The following is a 12,184-nucleotide window of genomic DNA, read 5'->3' as shown; positions in this document are numbered from 1 at the left end:
ACTTCCTACAGTTGGTTTCATTTCACTTGTGTGGTCAAAACGAATGGTTAGTCTCCTGTGAAATGTGATCAAGGAGGTTTTGCTAAAAAGTGTGTGTCTCTCACAGAATGTATTTCAAGTTTTAGAAAAACACAGAGATGTAGGGGATGAGGTAGTTTTCAATGTTCCATTTTTATGGTTTTCAGGGGAACAGTTTAGAATAAGGAATACATACATTGATTCTTGCTTGTTTTTTTTTTTTTGTCGGAACGTCTCATTTTCTGACCATATATTGCCAGTTCCATGTGAAAGGCAGAGCAGGTCACTGTTTTATTCCATGGAAAACAGCTGCAGTAGGTTAGCAGACATCCTTCACTATGTCCCAGCTGCTGAGAAACAACCAATGCCCATCCCTGGAAGTGTTCAAGGTCAAGTTGGATGGGGATCTGAGCAACCTGGTTTAGTGAAAGTTGTCCCTGCTTATGGCAGTGGTGTTGGAGCTCAGAGATCTTTGAAGTGCCTTCCAACTCAAATCACTCTATGATTCTATGATATACCATACCTAACCATATTTTAAAATATATTCACTTCTATCAAAAGTTAAGGAGTCTGGGATCACCTGGCACAACTCCAATTCACTCTTCTCAGTATGAAAACTACAGGTCAAAACAACAGTGCTTTTCTTATGCTTAAAGAGACACAGTGCACAAATACAAACAGACATTAAGATATGTAGGTATGTAAAGAACTCAGTGTTTTAGAAGCTCAGTGTGTCCCCAAGGGCTTTTGAAGAGTCTGGGAATCTCGAGATGCTGACAGGATCACTGGATGAGGTACGCTGTCAGGGCTGTCACTAAATCACAGAATGGTTGGGGTTGGAAAGGACTCTGAGTGACATCTTACCCACCTGCCCCCTGCCCAAGCAGGGCCACCTAGAGGAATGGCCAAGAACTGTGTCCAGGTGCCTTTTGAATATCTTCAAGGATGGGAGACCCCATAATCTCTCTGAATGACCTATGCCAGTGTTCAGTCTCCTTCAAAGTGAAAAAGTGTTTCCTAATTTCTGGGAGGAATCTCCTGTGTTTTAATTTGGTCCCATAACTGGGCACCAGTGAAAAGAGCTCATCTCTTTCTTCCTTATCACCCTCTTTTCAGGTGTTTTATACACATTGATAATATCCCCTCTCTCAGCCATCTCTTCCCTAGGCTGAACAGTCCCAGCTCACAGCCTTTCCACACAGAAGAGGTGTTGCAGTCCCTTCATCAGCTTTGTGGCCCTTGGTTGAGCTGTCTCCAGCATGTCCATGTCTGTCTTTACTGGGAGCCCAAATCTTGACACAGTGCTTCAAGTGTGGCCTCTCTGGTGCTGAGGGAAAGGATCATCTGCCTCAACCTGCTGGCAACAGCATGCATTTATTACAAGGAGGCATTTATTACAACCATGTTTCTTCTGACAGTTTATCATCTACAAGGTTTGCAGTGTTTCAGTGTTCTCAAAGGCATCCATTTTTCTACTTTGGACTCCTGATCATACCTAGAAAAAGAGCATATCCTGGATCCAGTGATGCTCGGACAAACTAGTGCATCGTTGGCAAGACATACCTCTTAATCTAGAAAACTTTATCAGGGAGAGGAAAAGGAAGCAGAATTCCTAGAATTTTCTGAGGAAAGCTCAGTCGATGCAAGCAAGATGGGCAAAATCCATCATCCACAAAAGAAAGGCCTTGATTGTTCAGCATGAGGTCAGAACATTCATTGGTGGAGCATAGCCAGGACTGCTCCAGCCTGGCAGCTGCCATGGTCTCCTGGACACTGTGGGTTGGTGCAAGGCCCAGAAAGCTTTAATAAATTAGCCCTGCTGAAAAGAGGCGAGATGATAAATATTTTTGCTGGTTATCTCATAGAAAAGCTGTGCAAGCCAAAGGAGAGAGTGACCTGCTGCATGGCCCTGCCAGGCGCTCCTTACTCCTCTAGCCCTCTTTCTCCCTTCACACTCCTCTGTTACCAGGTACCAGTACAAAATCCTTACTGCCTAGTGTGCCAGTGCCATGCAGGGAGTTACCCCTGAGATTGTTTATATTTTCTACTACACTATTTCTTCATAGACCAGGTCTGGTAATAAAAAACCTGCAAAATATCAGGAAAAATTCCCTGGAAACTACCCTGAGACTGCTGCTGTCCCCCTTTTAGGGGCATGAAGTAACTTAATTTTAGGGGTAGCACACAGAAATCCATGTCTCTGCAGGAGTTTGCCATTAGCTGAGAATGACATGCTATGTGGGCTAACATCCACAAAAGAGGGGTGAAGACCTGCCCAAGCCTGCAATCACATTACACATACTTCACTTAGTACCCTCTGAGGTGCACCACAGATACTTTATTAGATAAGCAACCCCTTGCATTGAGGCCTATAAATTAAATAAACTTACATCTTCCTTTAAAAGCAACTCGCTTTCAAACAATGGTGCATAATGTCAAAAATACACGCTGTGTAGCTTACACAAAGTTTTAATCTCATTTTCAGTAATTGTTTAAACAGAAATGTTTCATTTTATGTAAATATTAACATTATGTTAAGCTGTATTCTACTTCTGTGTACTAACAAAGGTCACAAATAGAGTAATAAGTGTTTGAGGTTTGCAGGATTGCTTTGATGTAAATTCTATTTGCCACTGGTATTCCTCATTTACCACATATATCCCCAGAGAACAGCTTGCCTGCATAGCTTATAAATTTGTTATAAATCATAATGCTTCTATTACATCATTTCCAACCTATCCGAGCTAAATACACAATGTGTTTTTTTTTTTCTTCCTATGTGAAATTTCCAGTTTGGTGGCATATCTGCTACATAATAAATTCCAGACAGTCATTCTTTCATGGTATATCTAATGTCTGCATTTTGGACCCAATCTAGTTGATTATTGAAATCTGTGGGAGTTTGCCAGCAGTTACAACAGGACTAGAATTGTGTTCTCTTTGTATCTAACTTGCCTTTGTTGGAGCAGCATGCATGTTTGGAACCAGTTTCTAATGAGACTGTATCTGGAGCTGCAAACACCAAATGTACTGTCTGCTGAAATGCTGGGTTTGCTGCCAGCAGTAGGTGTTGGGTTTCTAATTCAATGCCGTTTGTCTTCTCTTATGATTTAGTGCCACAAAATTCATCTGTTACATTTTGCAACAAAGGCAAATGAGGAAAATGTTGGCTTACAACGAACATTTCTGCAATCTGGCAAAAGAAGGGCAGTGATGCACTGTATTTCTGTTTGGTTTCTACTATGCATACTTTCTTTCCAAAATAGGGAAGGGGAAAAAATTATGTGATTTTATGTGACAGTATTAGCAATGCCATTTATTAAATCTTGTTGAAAGATAAGTCTGTTAGTGTAAGCCACCATTTGCAAGCTTTTTTAAATACACGTTAGTCTCCAGAAGTGCATATTCTATTGAATTCAGTGGAATTATCCATACACATTCAGTTATTCAGTTCAATGTCTGCAATGTTGCAACTTTCTTTGGTAGGAAGCAGAAAGATGAGATAAAACTGCTGGTTTATAATATTCAGAAATACTCAGACTAGGAACGGCAAATGCACCAAAGTCAGAGTAAATGTGCTCTGCATTTGATCAGGGGCATGATTTGCTGCCTACATGTGGGTCTACATGTTTTCTGCTTATCTCTGGTAATGATATAATGATGAATAAAACTAAAACAGCCTGAATAATGAAACAGTAGTCCCTGTGTCTTTTTAATGCTTAGCACAGTGAGTCAAGCATTCCCCATGGCTTGTTTCCCTGCTCTGGGTCTGGCGGAAAACCCTTGGGTGTAGGCAGCCTTCTGCTGATGACTGTATTGACAGCTGTCATCTCCAAGAGCTTCCTTCTCCACCCCAGTCAAACCACCCTGCAGAGGAGCAATGTACCTGCAAGGCTGAGACAAGAGTCAAGAGGACAGACACAGGAATGGGTCAATTAAGTACATTTTTGCCAGCAATTCCCCACATAGCCCAAGTCCATTTAAAACACAAACCACCTATCAAGAAATCCCTTGAAATTATTTACTCTTTTATGGTTACAAGGTATGGCAGCACAATACCTTTAATGGAAGCCCAAATAAACGGCATATGCTGCAAAGTGTCTGTGAACGGGTTTTACGAGCTTGAATTCTTACGTCACACACTGGTAGCAATTATGACTTCAGCAAATGCCTTGGGGACATAGAAGAGCATATATGGAGTTTTAATGAAGGTATAAACTGATAATATTTATTTTAAAAGTGTATTATCACACTGAGAGAACAGGTGGGGGAAATGTCACAAATAATGAAAAGATTTATTGTTGCAAAGTGCTTTACAAGTGTTACAATATGTTAAAAAATAGTGGTCTCCAGCAAAGGCATTGGCTGCACAGGGGAAGTCCCAGTAGCTCAGCCCATAGGCAAGCACTACGAAGACCCCGTGGATTGGGACTAAGGGGACACATGATGGCTCATGGCAATGAACATCTGTCCTTGGGCTGTCTGGTGCAAAGGGCTGAGGCAGGAGTTTAGTGGTTTATGGAGTCCAGGATATACGGGGCATGTTTGGGTGCACCCCTGAGCCCTATTGGGATAAACTGTTATTACCTGTGGCTATCCAGACCTTGACATCCTTTCAAGCATGCTTGGTGGCAGACTGTAGCCTGCCTTTTGTCCTTGGTGGGAGCCATTTTCTGCACATATTGCCAAATTAAGGCAATGGTATGTGACTGCTTCAGCTAAAAATGTTTTAAAACCAGCTCTGGTGTGACTCAGTGTTCTCATCCTCTTCCCATCCCATAATACACTCATCACCATTTTTGTTTTAAAATTTTAATTTTACAGTACCAGAAACATGATTTATTTTTCTGATTACTAGTTGAAATTAAATTCCTTTACAATCGAGTAACTATCCCATGTAACTAACCCTCTTCTCCCCAAAACTTTAAGATCACACACAGCTATGAAACTATTCCACAACTGATGTATTTATGATCAAGCCTTTCTTGGCCATATTTGGTGTGTGTTTAGCTGTTTCAATATGTGTTCAGTCCAGATATACTCAGCAATTGAACAGTTGTTGTATGTGAAGAGAAATCACTTTATGAATTGCTTTAGTGGTGCCATTCCAATGGCATGAGAGAGTCAGACCACCACTATTTCAGTGTCCATCCCTGGCACCTCCCAGAAGAAGACGTCAGGAAGGTGTGTGAATGCTTAGGGATGTTGAGATGAGGATTTGCAAAGTGTCCAGAACAGATGCCAAGTAGTAAGTCATGAGAGGAAAACCGGAAATCACCTAGGGACTGGAATCCAAACCTACCCCATCCAGGTGAATGCCGTAACTTTGGTACCACAGTCATGTTTAGCCATATCTATTTAGACCTGTACTTGTCACTTGAGCTCTGCTGAAGAGATAGATCCTGCACACCACAGTCCTGCTGATGTCCCTGCTGATATGGATTTAAGTCCCTCCAGTGTGATCCATTGCTGCAGATCCATGGTGACACAAAGCAGGCCTAGAGACAGATGCGCTGCAGAGAGGGAGGGGAAAAGGGAAGATTTTTCTCCTGCCCTGAAAGATGAAGTGTCCCTGAGCTCAGCACTTGTCCTCAGCAGAGGGCTTATGACAGGGTGCATCAGTGGTGTGAGAGACTGGCAGTGACTGGAAATTGCAAAGATCAGTGCCTTCACCTGCAGTGCGGGCTCTTAAATCATCTGGGGGAGGCAGCCAACAGCTTTATGCTAACCCACCACCTGTGAGATACTGTATGTGTTTCCTGAGCTAGTGTTTTATGGGAAATACAAATCAGAAAACATCGATTCTGCTCTATGCTTCTACCACTGCCCCTTTTGGACATTGCTGCTGTCATGAGCACTCTTGCTGCCCTCATGGTTTGGTCCAACAGCGTGGACTCCCCACCAACTTGTCCCTCCATGTGCATGAAGAACCAGGCGACCCCACTAACATGTCTCTGCTCCCATCACCTGGATGGTTGCAACAAAACACAGCAAGGGTGGAGTGGCTCTGTTTTGAGCATGGGCAGCAGACGATCCTCTCCTGGGTCTTTAGCATAGAAGCAGGAAGGATCCTAGGAAAAAAGTGCATCCCAGCACCCTTTTTTATAGCACTTCCCCATGTCTCTTGCTCCCATCCATGAAAAAAGTCTCCCCCATTCACCCTGTATTTGGTCAGTACTCAGAACCAACTGGTGTCATATATACTCTACTCTCTCCAGGGAAGGAGGAAATCCTGGGTCCTGTGAGCTTACAGGCAAAACTCAGAGACTTATTCTTTTTTTCTAAAAGCACTTCGTAGATGGGTTTCACCATTAGCATGAAGTCCTACACCTCCTTTCAAAGTACTCTGATGTGACTGCTAAAATACTATGAGACCAGCATTTGTAATGAAGCTGTTAATGTTTATAAACATTGTCTACTGGGATAAAGTAATTAATTTTTTATTAAAACATTTTTCTAAATTGCAGCCAAAAGACTTCCCACCTAAAACATGCCGTTCTTTTTTCCCCACTAACTTCTTTTTCTTTTCAGTGTGTGGCTTTGGTCTTTGCTTTGTGACTTGTGCTTCTCCAAAAAAATGCTCATAAACAAAAAGACTCTTTTGCCTTATAGCTTTATTCAATAAATATGGTGGATCTGTAGCAAAACTGCTTTAGGAGCACGTGGGAAGAGAATTCTACTTGCTGAGTACCAGAACAAAAGGGTTCGCTTCCCCAAAGGTTTAGAAAGATTCTTTCCAGTATAGAGAAGTCTATTCTGATTTTGGTTGCATTTGTACCACATTTTATAAACTGTGGCCTTTTGAAGTATGAATGTGATTTCATGTACTTCAATTCCTACAAAGCTTTCAGGAATGCTGCAGCAAGTCTGCGCAAGCCTTTCTGAACGCTAACGCAGCTCAGACAAGCATGAACCCTGTGGCTACAAACAAGTCCCCAGCTGCTGTAACTCCAGGGTAGGAACCGACCACAGAACAGGAGGGTGAGACTTAGCAATTAGGTGTAATCCAAGATTAATACAGTTTTATTGAATCTCTCTGCAGATTGATGTGGAACTAATGGTTTTCTTCAGTGCTGATTTGTGCTGTGCTCAGGGGTATGAAATTAAGAGTAAAAAGATTATTTCTCAATAATTAGCACTTAAATTGCTGTTACTATAATTTACTAATAAAATTAGTGAAGAAAAGTTCACTATCTATATTTTTTTTCTCTCTCCTGTGCTGCTTTAATCCTTTTTCTTAAAATTTCTCTTTTCTGCTAGAAGCAAATAGAATTAAAATAATAATGAAAACACAGTGCATTACAGCACAGATCTGAAGTGCTGTTGCCTTTTGTATTCTAACATTTAAGCTTCACAAGGGATAATTCTGTTTGTAGATGCAGGAGATAGAGAGACTGGCCACTGTGGAAGGCCACAGAAGAACTCAGGCAAGGAAAGTGGTTTTTTACTTGTTTTATCCTATAATAAAGCCTTTGAATCAAGGTTTGATCCAGGTCTCTCAAAGCTGAGGCACAACATGTCCAGGAAAGATCTCACCAGGTGCTGTGCAAGCTGGCTCTCAGCCTTCCTCACGTGCCCACTTGCGGCTTTGGCTGCTCACACTGACTAGAGAAACTGATGTGAGGTTTTCATTTGATTGCAATACCTAATGTAGGTTAGGGGATATAGGTGCTAAACAGGTGCTCTTGGCCTAGAAAAAAGCCAAGAAATTCTTATGTATTTCCCATATTCTGGGAAATGCACCGTCAAAAGGGGCTAAAGAAAGAAAGGAAACAACCCTTAAAATAAATATTTCTCTTTTTCTCTTTCCCATGCAATGGCTCTACGGGATGAAATAGAAAGGCGGCTCTTTCCCATGTAATGGCTTTACAGGATGAAATGGAGAAGAGCTGTGTTTGTGGAGTTCCCTGCAGTTCAGTAATCTTCGTCTGGAAATTAATAGAAACATTTGTGTCTCCTGCTGAGGGCTGTAATCTTATTCACAGGCGCTGGAAAAAGCATCTTTCTCCATGACACTCAGCAGGTTTGCATGACACCAGGCTCAGAGGGGTTTGAAAATGTGGCTCTGAAATTTTTTAGGGTGCCAGCGCTGATGACTTGAGGTATATGCACAGTTTTGCATGCCCAAGGAAGTTGTCCAGTGGAAGCTACCTGAGTATCCAAAGGGGTAGTCCTTGGAAGCAACTGTAGAGCCCAAGATCCTCACTGGAAAAATCCAGGAGAGTGCCTTCACCCAGGAGTCACTGCATTCAAACACAAGCTTTGATTTTTTCATTAAGGTAGGTGCCAACTAAGATAGGCTTCTCTAGACCATGTAGTAAGCCTCTGAATGGTGGGCACGTGCAGGGTTCAGGATGTTATGTTGAGCCACACAGGAGTTAACCTGAACAGCCCTTACTGCTCCCAGGAGCTCAAACCTGGCACAGACCCTAAGCTGCCCTCCCGGCTCCCTCCTCCTGGTGCTGGTCCCCTTGGTTCCTGCCTGACCACACAAGCTTTTCATTGACTCCCCCTGAACTTTGTCACAGGCTGGTATCTCAGCTTCTGTTGGTTTAGATATTTCCAGCCAGTTTAGATTGAAAGGGTGGGAACAACTGGGGAGAGAGGAGAGGAGAGGCTGCCCCTAGCAGCAGCAGGGATTTGTGCCTAGCTAAAGACACTGTTCAATTCCAATGCCATCTTCCTTCACACACCTTTTCTGCTTTTTATTTTTCCCCTTTGATACCCAAAATTTCAGGTGTAATTTGCCTTCTTCCTCTGTCTCACACGCTTCCTTTCTTCTCCATCTCCTTGATCCGGCGCCACTTGCTGAGTGCAGGCAGGGTAATCTGTTTTCAGGCACATATCTCAGCAAAGCCCAGCAGTGCATATGGGTCCATGGCTCTGGATGAGGTACTGTATGAAAACAGATGTGACAGCACCAAAAGTGGGGACCAGCATCACTCTGATGTTTCCATTCTGCCACTTTGGGCTGCCTAGCAAAAAGAGCTGAAGGAGAGAGGCAACAATAATTGGTAAAACACTGTCATTCATGCGGGGTATAATAAAAAACGTCTGGAGGTAAGTGCAAATCTCGGCATGTATCAAGTGTTGTCCTGAGAATTGCAGGCAAGACTTGGGCCTGTGAAACTCAGCAGGACGGCTCCCACTTTGCCTTTGGGCTACTTCCCCAGTGAGGAAAGGGTGTAGGGACCAGGCTAGGAGGAATACTGAAGGATACAGGAGGGCTGCTCAACACTTCTGTGTGTCCTTTGCTACACAGTATGAGCAAGGAGAAAGGAAGTGTCTGGAGATCTAAAATGGATTAAAAGAAATCCATCCTTTTTTATCCTCTGCAAAGATTGATTAGTAGGATAAAAATTTTAAACTCATGCATAATAAATCCATATTTATTAAATATATAGTATAATCATAAGTAGTATATATAAATACATGTTTATATCAATTGAATTGCTGATTGTCCCAGAAAAGTTACAAAATCTCCAGATGAATTTTTTTCAGTACCTTGCAGCAAAAATGTTGATCCTTCTGCCTCCCCCGCAGATAGCTCAGATCCTATAAAATGAATAAAATACATTTTAGATTTTCTCTGGAAAAATACTGTTGCACTATCCCAGCGTGCAACAGTTTCTCTCCCAAAGAGAAGTAGTGCTTTTTTAACACACAAACATTAGCAGCCAGGCAGGACATTATGATCCATGGAGATCTGCACTTTTAAACTCAGGAAGTACAAATCAACCTATTTCTCATTAATCTTATCTCGAAAATCTAGCTGATGGGACATACTCTTAAGTTTATTCCTTTTTTAAAAAAGCTTTTCCCTCCTCCAGGACTGCTGGTGTTCGCTGCTTAGATCAAACTGCCAAAGTCAGCCATCAGGTTATCTGTTAACTACTTCTAGGATTAAGACATTCTTCCTAAATTATGTTTATAGGCTGCTCCCCTCCCTTTCTGCTCAAGTCCAGACCTCTGGTGTTTAAATTACATACTATGCTAGGCATCTTATCCCATCAATAAACGAGATCTCTTCTCTGCCCTCCTGGTTTCCTTTTATTCTAAAATAGATGGGTGCCGTATGAGTAATCTCTAAATAGAATTAATTTCTTGCAAAACTGTATCATTTTAGTGGGGTCCCTAATGCACCTTTCTAATCTTAGCAATACCATAACATTAGAATTGGCCTCTTCAGCTCTAGAAAAGGGCTCTCATCAGTGTGCTTGACACTGCTGGAATAGCTTCAGTGGATTTAAACATCAGGCCTATATACCCAAAGAGCTTGCTTGGCTTTCTGACAGCTGCCTAGCAGGATGCAGCTGGTTTTAGTTTATTCCCCATTTACCACCAAATGATTTTGCCCTTAAAATTAATATTAGAAAAATATTTGGAAGGTGATAGCTGGTTGTTAGATACTACTTTTAGTGTTCCTGTCCATATTTTTCTTTTCTTTCCCACATGTGCTTTTTCTTGTGATCTGCAGGACTGTAAAGTTATGATTCAGCAAAGTGCTGATGCCACTACAGCCAGGACCACCTTCTGGGTGTGCTTTTGGCTGGGGTGCTTAGCTTGGTCAGCTCCATGACAGCACCCCAGCTCTGGCTCACCATCATCTTCAGGATTGGAGGGAGGAAGTGGTATCCATAGTTTTGGGAGCCACACAGGGATGGGCTCTAGCTGGGGGTTTCAGTGCCATCCCTGTGTTTGCCCTGGACATGGTTTTGGGATACAGTGTATGGGTGAGGAGAATTTTCAAATGGGTTTTTAAGGAGGGGGTACCCCGTGTCTGTGGTTTATTGCTTTTGTGGACATCCAACCTCTTGACCTATACCATCCCAAGGCTGGAGAGAGGATGAGGCTTTTGATTCTTATAGAATTGATAGCATCTATTGAAATTAATTCCATGTGGGCAAGTAAGCACTGTCTTGACATAGTAACACTCAGTGTGGAGCATACTGCTGAGTTTGAGCTCCGACTCCAAAATATGCTTGAAGGCAGAACATATGTTTCAAGGGGTTTTGAAGATACCATAACCCATGAGACAGCTAAGGCTGCATGAATGTGTTTTGTATAACCCATGGATGAAAAAAAACCTCAGAAGGCTTGAAACTTTTTACATACATACCACTCTCAAATGAATGTAAGTGTGCTTTTTGCAGTCATTCCTCCTTTATACTTGTGTAGTGAGAATATACCTTTGTCTTCTAGCTGGATGTCATTGAAGTCTAATCTCTGTGTTCAAATGGGCCTATAGAGCACCAGCCCCAAGCTCCAGAGAAGTGCTGTTAGATACTACCTCTGCAGCTCCTGTGCATTTTCCCTCTCCTTTCAGACAAGGAAGTTCTGAAAGCGTTTTGGCCAGGGTTTGGCTGGCTGACTTCTTCAGTGGCATCAGGCACAGTGATTTCATTGATTTCCCAAAGCTAAACAGAATCACACCATCTGGGAAGCTGACACAAAGGATTTACTGTGAAAAAGGTACATCATATTTTGACTATTTTCTGATGCTGTTTTATTCTTACGAGATCAGGTTATAATTCAAAAGGGCTTCTTTTATAGTCTTTTTTACAAGGCTGCATAGATGGAGGTTTAGACTTCATTCAATGGCTCAGCTGTGTAGTTTTTACTAAAACTCAACCCAGCATGAGCAGCCAGTGCAGCTGGACCGAGCCTGATGGCACTGTACGTTGAAATTGAACAGCGACTTTAATGAATTCCTCTGAATTTCAGGAAGTGCCTGGCTTGTTCTGATATGTTTAACTGTAATATAATCTATAGGTGAGTGACTCTGATCAGTTCTGGGCTCACAGTCTCCCATGCCCTGATGCTGACATCTGCCCCAAATCAGAAGGAGTGGTGTTGATGAATTTTCCAAGAAACTGCTGATTTATTTGAAATATGTGTCCTTGCTGTCTGTGACATAAGTGCACTCACTAAGCATCAAGTCTCAGCTGAGATGGTTGTTTTCCACCAGGAATTTAAAATACTCTGCGTAGCTCCTTCAAGCATTTTACCCCAGAACTTACTGTAGCCATGCTGCTGTCGCTGCATACGTCGCCAACTCTTCCCACTTACTGCTCAGCTGGTGCAGCTCACCTGGCTCGCCCATCCTTTGGGTGAGGCTGCAAACTTTGCATCTCCTCCAGTATCTGTTGTGACCATTGGTGCTGTT

At 42.4% G+C, this 12,184-nt stretch overlaps 1 protein-coding gene across 1 annotated transcript in view; it reads right to left on the bottom strand.

Moving 5' to 3' along the window:
• Positions 1-7,013: 7,013 nt before the first annotated feature.
• Positions 7,014-12,184, bottom strand: part of HMGA2 (high mobility group AT-hook 2) — a 129,968-nt gene continuing 124,797 nt past the window's right edge. Inside the window, exons 5-6 of the mRNA XM_017733194.1 lie at positions 9,523-9,573; positions 7,014-9,006 (exon numbers count right to left, since the gene is read on the bottom strand). Coding sequence (XP_017588683.1) covers positions 8,866-9,006; positions 9,523-9,573 — 192 coding nt within the window. The 3' untranslated portion in view covers positions 7,014-8,865. The remainder of the gene's footprint in view (positions 9,007-9,522; positions 9,574-12,184) is intronic.

Source organism: Corvus brachyrhynchos, unplaced genomic scaffold (genome assembly GCF_000691975.1).
Source record: "Corvus brachyrhynchos isolate BGI_N302 unplaced genomic scaffold, ASM69197v1 scaffold32, whole genome shotgun sequence".
Taxonomy (NCBI): domain Eukaryota; kingdom Metazoa; phylum Chordata; class Aves; order Passeriformes; family Corvidae; genus Corvus; species Corvus brachyrhynchos.
This window is presented reverse-complemented; position numbering and strand designations above follow the sequence as displayed.